This window comes from Cetorhinus maximus, chromosome 11 (assembly GCF_964194155.1).
Source record: "Cetorhinus maximus chromosome 11, sCetMax3.hap1.1, whole genome shotgun sequence".
In the NCBI taxonomy this organism is placed as follows: domain Eukaryota; kingdom Metazoa; phylum Chordata; class Chondrichthyes; order Lamniformes; family Cetorhinidae; genus Cetorhinus; species Cetorhinus maximus.
The window spans coordinates 117,093,450-117,111,296 of NC_135889.1; the positions used below are offsets into that span (position 1 = coordinate 117,093,450).

General features: G+C 45.7%; 1 protein-coding gene across 1 annotated transcript in view; it reads right to left on the reverse strand.

The window, feature by feature from the left end:
- The window catches only part of adcy5 (adenylate cyclase 5), a 360,956-nt gene that overhangs the window by 9,086 nt on the left and 334,023 nt on the right, over positions 1-17,847 (reverse strand). The window contains exons 14-16 of the mRNA XM_078551313.1: positions 16,732-16,758; positions 11,670-11,802; positions 3,162-3,425 (exon numbers count right to left, since the gene is read on the reverse strand). Coding sequence (XP_078407439.1) covers positions 3,162-3,425; positions 11,670-11,802; positions 16,732-16,758 — 424 coding nt within the window. The remainder of the gene's footprint in view (positions 1-3,161; positions 3,426-11,669; positions 11,803-16,731; positions 16,759-17,847) is intronic.

Here is a 17,847-nt window from a genome sequence, read left to right on the forward strand (position 1 = left end):
AAACAGTTAAGAGTCAAACGCATTCCTATGGATCTGGAGTCACATGTAGGCCAGACCAGGTAAGGATGGCAGATTTCCTTCCCTAAAGGACAACAGTGAACCAGATAGGTTTTTGCAACAATTGAAGGTAGTTTCATGGTCACTATTACCAAGACAAGCTTCCAATTGCAGATTTTATTATTTGAATTTAAATTCCACCAGCTGCTCTGGTGGGAATTGATCTCAGGTCCCCAGAACATTAGCCTGAGGCCTCTAGATTACTTGTGCAGTACCACCCATATTCCAGGAACAAATAAAAAAGCGCCTCATCTAGAATCAGGCATCCAGAAAGGACCTTTGGGGCAGGATATTGCGCTTGTCAGGCAGGCGGGCGCCCAAGCGGAACGAGCGTGAAATGACACGGGATGATGTCACAACGTCATCGTGCACTCGCACGATATTTCGGTCAGCGGGTACGCACAGGAGTTGGCAGCGCATCTGCCAATAATAAACCGACCAATTAAGGCCATTGAAGTCTTTGGATTTTTTTTTAGGAAACCTCATCCACGGGCGGGATGAGGTTTCCAACAGCAAATGGAAAGTAAATAAAAATTTTTAAATTTCATTCATAACGTGTGACAGAGTCACCTGAGCAGGGACATGTTTTTAACATTGCTTAAGTTTTGAAGTTTTGAGTTTGTAAACCCTCAGCTCTCTGAGGCAGCTCTGTGACTCAGGGAGCTTTCATTGCGTGTGTCTGTGCGCATGTGCGAACTTCCACGCTCCCCCTCCTCCCACCCCCACCCTGGCGACGCTGAGCACTGCAGCGCGCGTGTCACACTGAAATAAATCCATGTTGGGGCCCGATCGTGGGTGGCGGTCAGCTTCGTGACCGCTCCTGGGCCTGCCCCATGAGGGCAAAATTCTGCCCTTGGTTTGACCACGCATTTCCACTGCCCACCATTGTTCCCATCTCACAGCATATGTCCTGGGATTTTGTCCCCAGTATCCTAGGATTACCAACTCTCCAGGATTACTAGCAGGCTTGGGCAGTTAAAGGTAATGCCCTGAATAGCAAAATTAAAAAAATCCAAAGCATTGTGGACCATTACTCAGGTTGCCAACCCTCCAGGGTTAGCCTGGAGTCTCCAGGAATCAAAGGTAGTTTTCCAGGACATTGCTTAGAGCAAAAACCTGAGAGAATAATCATAAAAAAATGATAAAAATTCGTTACAAAAATAGCAGTTGGGGTTTAAAAATGGGTGTTAAATAGTCAAGAATCATCCAATTGACTCTTAAGAAGAGTATTATGGTTCCTGACTGGCTGGGAAAGCAATGTGCCACAAGGACGAACATGTTGGTTTAACCAATGGCGGGAGAGTGGGAGACAGGGTGTCATGTAATAACGTCTCCAGGAATACATCCAACTAGAGTTGGCAACTCAATTACCTTCCACATTTTGCCATTAGAATAGGATTTTAGCTTTGATGCTGATAGTGATCCTTCAATCCCTCCCTGGCCTCGCCCTTCTCTATCTCTGTAACCTCCTCCAGCCCTACATATTTATATTGCACCTTTAACGTACTGAAGTGTCCCAAGATGCTTCACCAGAGCATTATAAAACAAAGCATGGCAATGAGCCACATAAGGAGATATTAGGTCAGATGACCAAAAGCTTGGTCAGGGAGGTATGGTTTAAGAAGTGACTTAAAGGGGGAAAGTGAGATGCAGAGGCAGAGAGGTTTAGGGAGGCAAGTCCAAAGCTTGAGGCCTAGGCAACCGATGGCACAGCCACCAATGGTGGAGCGATTATATTTACAAAGGGCATGGTTTGATGAGCGCAGATATCTCCGAGGGTTGTGGGGCTGGAAGAGATTAGAGATAGGGAGGGGCTAGGCCATGGAGAGATTTGTAAACAGAAATGAAAATTTCAAAATCAAGACACTGTTTGACCAGGAGCCAATGTAGGTCAGTGGGCAAAGGGGCGATGCGGGACTTGGTGCGAGTCACGATACGGGCAGCAAAATTTGGGATGACCTCGAGTTCACGGAGGGTAGAACGTGGGAGAACAGCCAGCAGCGTGTTGGAATAGTGATGTCTAGAGGAAACGAAGGTATAGACGAGGGTTTCAGCAGAGGAGCTGAGACGGTGGCAGGGGAGGTGGTGGGGGAAGTTGAGCAATGTTTAGTATGAAGGATGTTCCCTCCGAGATCTTTGCAGAGCTCAATTCTCCCCTCCTGCCTCGATTTTAATCACTGGCTGATCATTCGAAGCTGTACCTTCAGCTGTCTAGACCTTAAGCTCTGGATTTCCCTCCTTAAACTGCTCCACCTTTCTCTCCTCCTTTGAGTGGCTCTTTACACCTATCTCTTTGACCACGTTTTTTTGGTCATGTCCTAAATTAATGTAATAAATTGTCCCAAGATGCTTCACAGCACCCAATGGCGAACAAAATTTGATATTGAGCCATGCAAGGAGATATTAGGCCAGGTGACCAAAAGCTTGGTCAAAGTGGTGGACCTTTAAAAATTGAGGCATTGCCATACTGGGAGCCAATGTAGGTCATCGAGCACAGGGGTGATAGGTGAATGGGGCGAGTTAGGATACAGGATGAGCTCAAAGAGTCACCGGAGGGTGCAAGAGGTTGAGGCCAGACAGGAGAACTTCTGAATCGTCAAGTCTGGAGGTAATGGAGGAGAGTTAATTTATTCTTCCATGGGATGTGGGCATCACTGGCATAGCCAGCATTTGTTGTCCATCCTTAACTGAACTGAGTGGTTTGCTAGGCCATTGTAGAGGGCAGTTAAGAGTCAACCACACCTGCTGTGGATCTGGAGTCACATGTAGGCCAGACCAGGTAAGGATGGCAGATTTCCTTCCCTAAAGGGCATTAGTGAACCAGGTGGGTTTTTAACAACAATCAGTGATAATTTCATGGTCACCGTTTCTGAGACCAGAGTGTAATTCCAGATTTTATGAATTGAATTTAAATTCCACCAGCTGCCGTGGTGGGATTTGAACCCACGCCCCCAGAGGATTAGCTTGGGGGGGAGGCCTCTGGATTACTGGCCCAGTGACGTTACGGCCATGCTACATTCGCCCCCATTTCAGCAGCAGAAACATACAGATCAATACATCCTTGCGTCCAATCACCCGGTATCAGCACTGCCAGCCACACTTGCCTCATCAAAGTCAGCAATGATCTCATTTAAAAGTCGGAGGCACTCGACCCCTTCGTTGTTTGCCTCCAACTCGACGTAGAACTCGGAGAAGTTGCTGATGGAGGCGAACATTACAGCCACACACTCACAGGACTGGTAGTACAGCTCATCATTACGCCTCTCACGTGCAAGGAAATGTGCGGCAACATCTTTGGGCAGGATATTGTGCAGGAGGCGTCTGTTGTAGGCCTGAAGTTCTTCCATTTCTTCTTTCTCTTCAGTGGCCTGGACAATGAAATGGCAGAGACTTATTATCGTGTTGAGAATTTGGAACACTTATTTTCAATGACAGTCATGCTTATATTTATACACACAGTGCCCGATCACATTTATCGCCCGATCTGTCGACGTGCCTCTCGGGTATGTTAGTTTTAGAATCGTACGTCACAGAAGGAGGCCATTTGGCCCATTGTGACTGTGCCAGCTCTTTGAAAGCGTGTTATCGAATTCGTCCCACTCCCCTGCTCTTCTCCGTAGCCCTGCTTTTCAGTTCCATTTGAAAGTTATTTCTCAATCTGCTCTGCCACCCTTTCAGGCAGTGCATTCCAGAGCGTAACCAGCAGCTTCTTCATCTCCTCGCCTGATCCTTTTGCCAATTATCTTAATTGTCCTGGTTGTGATACCGGGCCATTGACCAACAGGACGGGGTTGTGAGCTTAAAGTCAGGCAAGTCGAGTTGTGAAATTGTATGGGATCTATGAGCAACAGCTGCAGAAACATCTGCGTCCTCAACCAAATATGAGCAGCAACACAAAGGCAAGAGACAAAGCTAAAGGGCGTGTGAGCATTTCCTGTCAAAAGTAGCAAATGCACGATCCTATTCAGCCTCTTCCTCAGGTCCCCGCCATTGTCTGCAGCCAATTCAGTTCACTCCACATGACATTGGGAAGTCTCTGATTGCACCGGAGGCAGCAAAGGCTGTGCTTTAATGACATCCCAGCTGCACAGTGCTGAAGACCTGCATGCCAGCACCACTTGTTACACCCCACCTTCCGCTCTCCAAAGACAAACTGTCCCCAGTGCAGCCTCGACATGTGGTGAGTGGCCCAGGTAACTCCCATCACAAAAAGCAGGGCAAATCTAATCTGTCAGCCTCCCCCACCCCCGTCATTATCAGCTAATTGATGGAACTGAGTTATCAATTGCTCCATTATGCAACTGATCCTGAACGGTCTTGACAAGGTGGATGTGGAAAGAATGTTTCCTCTTGTGGGTGAGTCCGGAACTAGGACGCGCCGTTTTAAAATTAGGGGTCGACCTTTCAGGACAGAGATGAGGAGAAACTTTTCCTCTCAGAGGATTGTGCGACTTTGGAACTCTCTGCCTCAGAGGGCTGTGGAAGCGGGGCCACTGAATATTTTTAAGGCAGAGGTGGATAGATTCTTGTCAGGCAAGGGAATCAAAGGTTGTCGGGGGTAGATAGGATACAAGAGCAGGTCAGAGGCTAGGTGTCCTGCAGCGCGTAACTCACCTCCTGATTCCCCAAAGCCTGTCCACAAGGCACAAGTCAGGAGTGTGATGGAATACTCCCCACTTGCCTGGATGAGTGCAGCTCCCAAAACACTCAAGAAGCTCAACACCATCCGGGACAAAGCAGCCCTGCTTGATTGGCAATCCATCCACAAACATTCACAAACATCCAACTTACTTACCTGGAAAGTTACTCAGGAAATGTTAGATAGGAAAAAACTTAGTCTAATTCCTTGGGAACTATACAACTAACACCCCCAATTATTCACACTGAACGCCCCCCAACTACTCCCTCGAATCCCTGACTACCCACTGACTCCCTCACTTCCCCTGACCTGACCCGATACCCCCTCGACCACCTGACTATCCCCCCCAAACCAACCTGACTACCCTGACCTGATTCAACCCTCCAACCCAACCCAACCCGACCCGACCCCACCACCCAGCTCCCCCCTGACTCCCCCCGACCCAACTTGACTACTCACTTACCTCACTCACCCTACCCCCTCAACCGCCCTACCCACTTATCCACTTACCTTACCCATCCAACCTCCTTTACACACTTAACTTCTCTCCCTTTCTTTTCAAAGAAGCTTTGGAGCATTTAAGTTCTTATTTACCAGATTACAGCAGCTAGTGCCATTAAAAACGGGGCTGTGGCTCCTGCACTGTCGGTTGTGAAGGATCCTCCATCGGTAAGAGCGGAGGACAGTACGTGTGCGTTTTTGTCTGATCGGGCTCGGAAATAGGGTTTCCGATTCTGATCGGAAGATCTGGGCCATTGTGTTCATTTTTGGACTTCAGCCACTGTGGTTGTAGAGGCAAACATTGCAACCAATTTGGATTCAATGAGAGGCCACACAAACGACAATGAATGATCAGCTAATCTATTTTTGATTGACCTATCCATTTTCCAGACAATAATTGACAGCCATATATAGCGGCCCATGGCCTGAGGATATGCTGGATAAATATTTAATCCCTTCAAAGAGAGAAGAGAAAAAAATACGCCTCCCGCCTTTAGTTTATTCATCCCCATAAAGAAACTTCCTTATCTCTTGGTTTTCACTTCCACTAAAGGGAGTCTAAGCCTAAGCTGTCTTTTCCCTTGGTAGATTACTGACGGCGCTGGTGAAGTCTCAGAACGTTTCGTTTTTAATCTAGTCCCTTCACGACTTCCTTGACGCGCTGTCAGGAACACGGGCCTTGGGTTGGTTTTGTTTTCCATTCCCTGGCCCAGGAAAAATTGAGGTTGCGTGTAGTGTTTTTGTAGCAACTTTGTAGACCAGCGATCAAATCTTCTTTCTTGTCACCACATGATTGATTTGTTCACTTCATCTCAGATCTATGATCCTGCTAATAGCCTCAGTAATTACTTCTTAAAACCACAGAATAATACAGGTGCCTGACTCCGCACCTGGGAAGCCTGGGACAGGACGTGTGCCAGATTTGTGGATATTCTGGATTTTGGCTACTCATGAGCTGGGGGTGGGGGGGTGGGGTGGGTGGAGGAATAGGATTAATTAAAATTAATTAAAACTCAAAGCTGGAAAGGGGTGGGGGAGGTGGTGGCTGGTGGCGGGGAGAACCAGCTTCCGCACCATTAATCCTGACGTGGAATAAATAAGGCCCAACCCAAAGCGCAAGGGATCAGCGCGCCGTCACCCAGATGTGATGGACAGCAATGCCTGATAGGGATTGTAGTGTCCAGGGTGGTTTTCGGGTCCTTTTGAGGTGCCGAATAAGGGATTCTGGTATCTGTACAACATATAGATAGGCTATTCAGCCCATCATGCCTGTGATGGCTCTTTGAAAGAGCTGACTTGAAAGAGCTAATTCGCCTCACATCCCCTTTCCGTGGGATATGTGGAACTTTTTTTTTGTTCCGGCTGTACTCGGTCCCCCTCCCTCGCCTGTTTCTTTTCCCAGCACATTGGTGAATGTATTGGAGCCATTTCCAGCTTGTGACTGGTAGAAAGCTCTCCGAGTTCGAAACAATAGCTTCAAATCAAACTGCAGAGATTTTCCCGAGCGGGAAACCTGGCAACCCAATGCACTACCCATTCCGACCCACTGGGAGCCACTGTTGTCAATTGTTTTGAGCCTTAGTCTCGAATTATCACTTATCAGTACCGTGCCCACCCACTCAGTGCAGCGATGTTCTATCTAACGTAACCGCTCAATGGATGCCAATCACTCCCGGCACCAGAATTCTGAATTTAGGACCAGGATCCTCTGAATAACGTTACTCAATACTGGCTGTAACGCACAAGTCAAAACAGTGTTACTGGAAAATTCCAGGGGGCAGAATTTTTAGCTCAGCGTGTGGGCACACGCCTGACCTGCTTGAACGTAAATTAGCGCGCGATGACGTCGTCCCGCGTTTGGTTCGCAGGCGCGCGCAGAGGTCGGAAGCACACCCGCCGACCATCAAGAGGGCAACCAAGCCCATCAAAGTTCCAACTGTCCCCTATTTTCCATGGTCTGTCCAACCTTATGGTTGGCAGATGGGCGAAAGCCCCAAATCCGGGTCAAAACACTAAACCTAACCCTAATTCTATTCCTAGCTCTAACCGTAACTGCAGCCCTGGCCATGACTAGACCTGACACAAGTCCTGGCCCAAATCCTAAACGTAACCTGAGCCTCAGTTCTAGCCCAACCCTAACCTTTCAGAGTGATTCTACCCATAACCCTAACCCGAAACCTAAACTGAACACTAAACCTGTAGCATTAACCATAACCCTAGCCCTAGCTACAGGCCCCAGGACCAACCCTAACCCTAAACCTTACCCAAGCTTAGACCTAACCCTAGTCCTAATCCTAGCCTTAGTCATAACACTAACCAGAGTGCTAGCACTAACCCTAACCTGAGCCCTATCCCTAACCCTAACCTTAGCCCTCGCCTTAACTTTAGCCCTAGTGCTTACCCGAATCCTATCCCTAGTCCTAGCCCTGATCATGACAATACAGTCCTGATACACGACCACTCATTTGAATATGTACCAGGCATTCCTGGCACAAAGACCAATCATTGCCGCCATTTTGTTTCCTGCCTGTAGCCAACAGAAACCACCATGGTTTAACCAGCGTTTTGTATTTCTTTCATGGTTAATAGACATCTCAAGATATTTTTTTTGGGGGGAGAATTGTATTGTTTTCAAACATGAAATGACACAATATTACTGGGAAAATACCTTGAACTCCTTATCTGCTGCAAACCTTGATATGAGTGGGGAAAGTTTGCCCTTTCAATCAACTGTCTTCCATCACACTTAACCGTGCTTTATCACCTCATTTGCTTTGTCTACTTTCTGCTATAATCGCCCCTCTTCTCCTCTCTGCTCCCAAAGACTCCAGTGACCCCTGCAGGAAAGACCCTGACAGAGCGGGGTTGGGGTGGGTGGGGCAGTGGATGCTGGTTGAGGGGATATTTGGACTTGGTTGTGGTTTGCTCATCGAGATTAAATTGCCTGCTGACGCCATTGCCTAGACCCCCGATATGAAGGATAGCCACTGGGGTAAGGTACCAGATCACACCCAGCCAGGACTATGGAGGCCCACCCCACCACAAGGAGAGAAGAGAAAGTCACATTTAATAACAAATAATTAATTAAATAGAATATATAGCACAGAAATAGGCTATTTGGTGTTTATGTTCCACACAAGACTCCTCCCTCGCTAACAGCACTGTGTGGACTGCAGTGGTTCAAGAAGGCAGCACAACCCCACCTTCTCAAGGGCAATTAGGGATGGGCAATAAATGCTGGGCTTAACCAGTGAAGCCCACATCCCATAAAAATGAATTTAAAAAAATTATCTCAGCCTATCCACATACCCTTCTATTCCTTTCTCCCTCATATGTTCATTTAGCTTCCCTTAAGTGTATCCAAAGCATTCACCTTAGTCATTCCTCTTGGTAATGGCCTAGCAAGCCACTCAGTTCAAGGGCAATTAGGGATGGGCAACAAATGCCGGCCTCGCCAGTGACGCCCACATCCCGTGAAAGAATAAAGGAAAAAAAACAGCTTTCTGGTAACTGTAGAGGATTCCCTATTAGTGGCTGTTTTATATTTATGACCTCGCAGTTTTGAACACCTCCGCAAATGAAGCATTTTCTCTCTGTCTACCCTACCCTCCATAATCTTATAGATTTCAATCGGATCACCCTTCCCCCTTTTCAATAAATAATTCCCCCCCCAACGACTGGATACCTGGATAGAGATCAGGTGTGATGGAGGATGAAATAAAACCAATTGATTACCTTTGAAATCATATCATAAATTCACTTGGGCTATCCAATCTGCACTGGTCTTTTCTTCCACATGAGTTATTCAATGTACAGAACACTCAGTAAAATAATTGCACCCTACAGATGGGACAGACATTTTTTTTTCTCTCCATATCCCTCCTTGGATTGTGGAAGACAGTACATGTGTAAATTATCAGCTGGGCTTGGTTGGTAGCACGATTACCATTGAGCCAAGCCCCACTACTGTGCAGGACCGGGGCTGGGAGGGGTTGTGTGGGCGTGTTGCATTGTTAGGGCTGCCATCTCTCAAGTAGTCATATCCTGTACCACCGCTTGAAGAGGAGTGGGGAGTCCTCTTGGTTTCATTTTCATTCTACTATTTAATAGTAGATAATGAGGAAATGGCAGAAGAAACAAACAAATATTTTGCTTCTGTGTTCACTATAGACACAAAAAACATTCCAGTAATAGCTGCGAATCAGGAGGTGAACGGGAGAAAGGAATTTGGTGAAATTGAAATCACTAGGGAAACAGTACTGAGCAAATTGCAGGCTGGCAAGTCTCCGGGTCCCGACAGACTACATCCTAGGGTCATAAAAGAGTGACTAATGAGGTAGTAGATATGCTGGTGTTAATTTTCCAAAGTTCGCTAGATTCTGGAAAGTTTCCATCAGATTGGAAAGTAGCAAATGTGCCCCCTCTATTCAAGGAGGGAGGGAGGCAGAAAACAGGAAACTATAGGCCAGTTAGCTTGATGCCTGGTGTGGGGAAGTTATTAGAATCGATCATTAAGGAGATTATAGCTGGGCACTTAGAAGAGCTCAAGGCAATCGGGAAGAGTCAGCATGGTTTTGTGAAAGGAAGATCATGTTTAACCAATTTATTGGAGTTTTTTGAACGCGTAACATGCGCATGGATAAAGGGGAGCCTGTAGACCTGCTGTACTTGGATTTCCAGAAAGCATTTGATAAGGTGCCACATCAAAGATTATTACAGAAAATAAAAGCGCATGGTGTAGTGGGTAACATATTAGCATGGATAGAAGATTGGCAGGCTGGCAGAAAGCAGAGATTATGCATAAATGGGTCTTTTTTTGATTGGCAGGATGTGACGAGTGGCGTCCCACAGGGGTCTGTGCTGGGGCCTCAACTTTTTACGATTTACATCAATGACTTAGATGAGGGGAGTGAAGGCATGGTAGCTAAATTTGCAGATGACACAAAGATAGGTAGGAAAGTATGTTGTGAAGAGGACATGAGGAGGTTGCAGATGGATATAGATAGGTTGAATGGGTGGACCAAGATCTGGCAAATGGAGTTTAATGTGGGAAAATGTGAAGTTGTTCACTTTGGCAGGAAGAACAAAAAAGCAGAGTATTACTTAAATGGAGAAAGGCTGCATAATTCTGAGGTGCAGAGGGATCTAGGTGTTCTAGTACATGAGTCACAAAAGATTATATGCAGGTACAGCTAGTAATTAAGGCGGCTAATGGAATGCTATCCTTTATTACGAGAGGGATTGAACATAAAAGTAAGGATGTTATGCTTCAGTTATACAGGGCATTGGTGAGTCCGCACCTCGAATACTATGTGCAGTTTTGGTCCCCTTATTTAAGGAAGAATGTAAATATGTTGGAGGCGGTTCAGAGGAGGTTTACTGGATTGATACCTGGAATGAGGGGGTTGTCTTATTAGGAAAGGTTGGATAGACTGGGCCTGTTTCCACTGGAGTTTAGAAGAGTGAGGGGTGATTTGACTGAAGTGTACAAGATCCTGAACAGCCTTGACAAGGTGGACGTTGAAAGGATGTTTCCTCTTGTGGGTGAGTCCAGAAATAGGGGGCAATGTTTTAAAATTAGGGGCCGCCCTTTTAGGACAGAGATGAGGAGAATTTTTTTCCTCAGAGGGTTGTGCGACTTTGGAACTCTCTGCCTCAGAAGGTGGTGGAGGCGGGGCCGTTGAATAGTTTTAAGGCAGAGGTAGATAGATTCTTGTTTGGCAAGGGAATCAAAGGTTATCGGGGGTAGATGGGAATGTGGAAATCGAAACACAAGAAGATCAGCTATGATCTTATTGAATGGCCGGGCAGGCTCGAGGGGCCGAATGGTCTACTCCTGTTCCTATTTCTTACGTTCTCTATTTGGGATTTGAATCCACGACCTTCTGACTCATAGGTAAGAGGGCTACACTCAGCTGCAGCCGACACACTTCCAATTTAAGTTCTTTTTTTTATATAGCCAGTACTAACGTTTGTCTTTTTATTACACATTCTGTCCCTACACCTCCAATCTTGAGAAGGCATCATAAGAACCTATGTGGTCCTCTGCTCCCTCTCTCAAGCCAACACTATTCATGCCTGAACTTGGGTGAGCAGGATATGGATCACATTTGGACACTGCAGCCTGGCTGAACCAACTGAGACAACTGGTCTCCTCACCATTTTTGAATCAGAGTCGCTGGAGAACCATCCACCCTCCCCTCACCCGGTTTCAATGGTACTGAGGTTAGCTTGTTAGAACAAGATCAACCGATGCCGCACAGATGGGAACCTTGCTGATGTGGACGGCTCACCAGGCAGTGGATCGGAAGACGAGGAATAGTTTCAGGCCAGCAAGAGGTTTTTCAACTTCTGGTCAACAATCGAAGAGTTAAAGCGAGCAGGGAGGTATAGACATGGCTTGGCATCGAGAGAACTTGGCAGCAGAATAATTGAAGAGTGGTGCGATCAAAGGTTGTGGCTGCATTCCTACCTGCAGTTTCCAGAGGAAGTCTAGCCTGGCCGTTGATTCTACCTGCTGAGCGTGGAGATAGAGTGCCAGAACAAACACCGTGATAATAATAGGAGTCATGATCTTCAAGGCTACCTTTGAGAACTTCAGGGAGCTGTCATTGAGAAAGAAATAATTAAAATAAACAGCCATAACTGAAGGTTTTCCCTTGCTGAGTTCTCTTATTATATCTGAAAAAAATTGATTGAAATGCGCAAGAGCAATTTAAAAGCTGAATTCGGTCTAGGCAACTTATTGGAGTTCAGATGCTTCATAATTGGGTAGAATCATGCTTCTGTTTGTTTCTGACCCTCATCTTTACACTCCCAAAGACTCAAAGTCATGCTGATTCCATTTCATTGTTAAATGACGCTTAAAATTTTGCACACTAACTTTTTTAGACAATTTAACCTATTGTGTAAGTCACATTACTTTGCCATTGTTTTGTCTCTTTCTCTGTGTAATTGAAAACATGTAAATAAATTTAATTTAGTCGTCTTAGCCTGATGATATGGGCTACGTGTTTCCTGCTTTTCAGAGAGAACAGAAGTGCATCGTAAGCATCCAATCTGATCTCTGGTGCAAACTCACATTGCTGCTTTTTGCCTTGAATTCAAGGGCCTGGATGATATTAAGAACTACTTTTGGTTCCAGTCCTAGACCCTCCAGAGCTTGTCCGCCCCCATTTCTCAGTCTGTCTCCCGCACAATGCACTGGAGCAGAAGATGACACAAGTAGAGCTGGTATTCATCTGCTGCTGGATCCCACCTGTGAGAGCTTTGGTGGGCTTATCAGTATGACATTTCCCTTCTCTCACACACCTGCACCCCAGAGAAAACATTGTTTGATTGACAGCTCCGGCTCCCTGATCTCTGTGGTCAATTTCACAATTTTTATTTACACAAGGTTAAATGGTTTCAAGGGCTTTGTAGTTTCTGTTATTAATACTTTAAAGCATCTGTATGATTGACCCATTCATTACCCTGTAGTGAAAATACTTTTTTTTAACATAGTGGAAAGCAATGAGTGAATGACTTTTTAAAAGCTTTTTTTTAAACACATCCTACTGCTACTATAGCATTCATTGGTTCTATGCAGTGTATATTGGGTCAACGGGCATGGAAAAGCCATAGCCTAGCGTAGGGGGAATGAGGGACCATGGTGGGTTGGTGGGGGTTGTGGTGCCGGGTGGTACTTGGATCTGCACCTGAAGTGCTTTAATCTGCAAGACTATGGACCCAATGCTAGAAGGTGGGATTAGAATGGGTGGCTAGTTTTTCTTTTGGCCGGTGCAGACACAATGGGCTGAATGGCCTCTTTCTGTGCTGTAACTTTTCTATTGTTCTATGGGTGGGGGAGCATCGCTTGGCATAGGGGGCAGGAGGTGCCATGGGGGGGTGGTTTTGGGGCATTGGAGGTGGCATGGATGGGGCATGGGTAGTGGGTGGGGGGTTGAGGGGGTGTGAGGGGTGTGGGATAAAGGGCCTTCCTGTCTTTATTTTAACTGGGATGAAGTCCAATGACACCTAGGCAGGTCTTTTTAAACAGCTCGCCTCTGCACCTGTCAGCCCCTGGTGGCTCCGAAATCCTCCTTGGGTCAGCTGGCCCCACTCCAGCCCACCACCCACCTCCCCACCCCCCCGTAACGAAGATCCTGCCTTTGCAGGCACTTTCTCCCAAGGCGGGCAGACCATGGCGGGAATGTTTCTGACTCCTGCTGCCCGCAGTTTATCGGTGATAAATGTCCGGCCCAACATTTCCAAAGACTACGTTCAAACAGGTGACCCCCAGCAGCAGAAGAACACCAGGACAAACGAGACCTGACATTCCGGCTTCCAGCTTCCGAGCACCTGGCCAATACTGTCTCGATGTGAGGCACAAAGAAAAGAGCCACTTGAATTTATATTCTGTTTCTGTATTGTAAATTGAACATAGACGTATTACCAATGATTCCCCCAACAGCAAATAACAAATTCCAACTGCTTTAAAGGTGCTGGCCTTTAATTTCCACTTGTAGGGTTTTTTTTTTGCAGGGATTGCAAAATATTAATTTCATTTATCATTAGGATCCTACCAGGAAATTGGAGAAATAAATAACTATTGACTTGAAAGCGGTGAGGTGAGAAAATGAATCTCACTGGTGACATAAACAAGCAAACTTCAATTGTTAAACTGTTTTCACGTAACCCTTTCAGACCTTGTTCAAGAAGAAGCTAGACCCAGTCAACCTTCAGTCTTGAATCTAAACATGGGATATAATGAAACGATGGGCAGGATTTAGTGCATCCCCCCAGAGGCCAGTTTGGAGGCAAGGGGGCAGCGTGATTGGAGGTTGCAGGGCGGAGGTCCAGCCACCTTCCAGCCTGGAGGCCCTTAAGGATTCTACCAGTGACGGAAGGGGGACTTACCACCCGGGAAAGACCATAAACCTGTCACGTTTGCCTGTGGCCTTCACTTGAGGTGCGGAGGCTCATTTTCAGGTGCTCTATGCCTGAGCATAGGACCCATCATCAAGATGAGGGGGGCCCCCCACAGGAAGCCAGGCCCTTGCCGTCGACCCACCTCCCTCCACCCATCGCGAGCACCCCTGCCCTGCTTCCCCGGGGAACACCATCCTGCTCCACTTACCTTGACTCCGGAAGATCCATCACCAATCCTCAGTGTGGGACACAGTGAAGTACTGGCAGTGGCCACCCTCCTGATGGCGCTGCCGGCACAGTAGAGCTGCCAGCCTCTGATTGGTTGGCAGCTCTCGGGGCCAGGATATCCAGCTGTGCAGCAACTGAATAACCTCGAAGGAGCTGGGAACCCCGGAGGCAAAGTTCCTGCTGCCAAATGGGCACTTGATCCCAACAAGGCTCCCAGGGATTTGGTTGGCAAGGTTACCAGATTTCATTGAAGAAATTGATCCCCCACCGCCCATATTAGATTCCGCTCAATGTATTTGAACTGTTAATTTTATTGGCCATCTACTGACAGTATTATATAATGTCAATGTAACGGGGGCCGCATTTAAAACAAAAAATATTTAGCGATCACAAAATCTTATTCCTTTCAACTATTTTATACCAAACCCACGACCACTACCATCTAGGAGGACAAGGGCAGCAGGCACATGGGAACACCACCACCTGCAAGTTCCCCTCCAAATCACTCACCATCCTGACTTGGAAATATATCGCCGTTCCTTCACTGTCGCTGGGTCAAAATCCTGCAATTCCCTTCCTAACAGCACTGTGGGTGTACCTACACCACATGGACTGCAGCAGTTCAAGAAGGCAACTCACCACCACCTTCTCGAGGGCAACTAGGGATGGGCAATAAATGCTGGCCCAGCCAGCGAAGCCCACATCCCGTGAATGAATTTTTAAGAAATTGTCATCCATTATTGGCGAAACACAAACCTCTTCTTCCTCCTACCATTCTCTAGTGTTCTACACAAGGATAATGACCCATTTTTGCTTTTACCTGTGAGCAAATAGTGTCAGTCGTTTCAAAAACAAAAATACCTGCAAAAACTCAGCAGGTCTGACGGCATCTGCGGAGAGGAACACAGTTAACATTTCGAGTCCGTATGACTCTTCAACAGAACTAAGGAAAAATAGAAAAGAGGTGAAATATAAGCTGGTTTAAGGGGGGGTGGGACAGGTAGAGCTGGATAGAGGGCCAGTGATAGGTGGAGATTGCCAAAAGATGTCATAGACAAAAGGACAAAGAGGTGTTGACGGTGGTGATATTTGCTAAGAAACGTGCTCATGGTGACATTAAGGGTAGAAAGCAGGACGAGCAAGGGACAGATAGCCCTAGTGGGGGTGGGGTGGGGGGAAGGGATCGAAAAAGTCTAAAAGGTAGAGATAAAACAATGGATGGAAATACATTTAAAAATAATGGAAATAGGTGGGAAAAGAAAAACATATATAAATTATTGGAAAAGGGGGGATCGGAAATGGGGTGGGGATGAGTCTGGAATGAATATTGAGTTCAACAACTTTAGATCATGAACTCTCTCCTCCATCCCAACCCCCTTTCCGATTCCCCTTTTTCCAATAATTTAATTCCATCCATTGCTTTTCCCACCTATTTCCATTATTTTTAAATGTATTTCCACCCATTGTTTTATCTCTACCTTTTAGCCTATTTCGATCCCTTCCATCCACCCCAACCCCACCAGGGCCATCTGTACCTTGCTCATCCTGCTTTCTACCCTTATTGTCACCATTAGCACATTTCTTAGCTAATATCACCACCGTCAACACCCCTTTGTCCTTTTGTCTATGACATCTTTTGGCAATCTCCGCCTATCACTGGCCCTCTATCCAGCTATACCTGTCCTATCCCCCCCTTAAATCAGCTTATATTTCACCTCTTTTCTGTTTTTCCTTAGTTCTGTTGAAGAGTCATACGGACTCGAAACGTTAACTGTGCTCCTCTCCGCAGATGCTGTCAGACCTGCTGAGATTTTCCAGGTATTTTTGTTTTTGTTTCGGATTTCCAGCATCCGCAGTTTTTTATTTTTATCTTAGTGTCAGTTGTTTATTACACTTAGGTGCCCTTTACATGGAGATCTGGTATATTTGTGAACAGGGCAAGCAACTGGATGTTTCCTTAACCCATCAGATTGAAGGATCCTTACTGAGCCACACCAAGTCTATAACGGGAAGTGTAAATTAGAATATTTAATTCAATGTAAAATCCCTACAGAGAGCAAATTAGAGCAAGGGAAAGTAAGATAAGTTTAAGAGAGAGATGAAAAAGACAGAAGGGAAATTCAAATTTAAAAAAAGTTAACTTCTTAAAATTGCCAACAATAATTAAAATCTGAAGGACTGAGACTCCACACTTGTAAAAGTTAATGTTCATTTTCCACAGACGTAATTAAAAGTTACCGTCATTAAAAATCAACTTACTCTTGAAAGGACAAGCCCTAAATATTTCTGCCACATTTAGGGTGCATCTATTACATTAATACTCCAACCACATGTTTTAATTCTGAATCTCTCAGAGATGCACTGGTTCAGTGAATTGTACTCAGGATAATACTCACCAAGTCCATGTTCCATTGGAAGGGCTACTGGAGAAGAAAAGAAAGATTCAGTCAGGAATAATTTACAGAAAGCTTTGTGAGTTGCTCCCGAATAATTCCAAGTATTCTGGTGGGTCAGGTTGGAAATTTTCCTCTAAAGTGCACTGTGTTTATAAAGAATGGTTTTACAGTCGCAATACACTTGGAGCACTAAGAAGGTCTTCCTATCAGTCAGACAGTTATATTTTTTTTATTCTTCCATGAAGTGTGGGTGTCGCTGACAAAGCCAGCATTTGTTTCCCATCCCTAATTGCCTTTGATCTGAATGGTTTGCTAGGCCATTTCAGAGGGCAGTTAAGATTCACCCACGTTGCTGTGAATCTGGAGTCTCATGTGGGCCAGACAAGGTAAGGACATCAGATTTCCTTCCCTGAAGGACATGAGTGAACGTGTTTCTTATGAGAATCGATGATGTTTGTATGATCATCTTGACTGGGATTAGCCTTTCACTTCAGAATTATTAATTAATTGGATTAAATATTGTTGAAAAGAGAGGCATGTTGATGAAGCTTTTTGCCTTGCATGCATCGAGATAAATGCAAGAATTCCAAATTTCAAACAATCACAACAATTTATATTACAGCAGAAAAGGATGCCGATTGGTTGGCGAGTCAACTCTTATTGGCCGAGGTGTTGTCATGGAGAAAACAATGGGGAACTACAGGCTCGCCAAGCTCCTGGGTAATTCAAAAAGGGCACAAGGCTTGAGCATATTACTTTTGCTTGCAGAGAACAGATCCCTGCATATGAATGTATGTTGCTTCTAGGTAGTACTTGCTGAACAAGCCTGAGTGTGCTAATAGCTACATTAACAACTGATTTGAGATAATCAGTCGAGCTCGTAACGCGGCTCATTTATACTTGCTAGAAGTTCCAATCCAGATAGTTGAGCACAAAAAACTAAGCTGACACTCCCAGTGTCAGTACTGAGGGAGAGCTGCACTGATAGAGGTGCCGCCTTTGGAGGAAGAACTGGGAAGTTCTCTCCAGTGTCGTGGTCAATATTTATTACTCAATCAACATCATTAAAAAAAAAAGACAGATTTATCTGCCCTTTATCACGTTGTTATTTGTGGC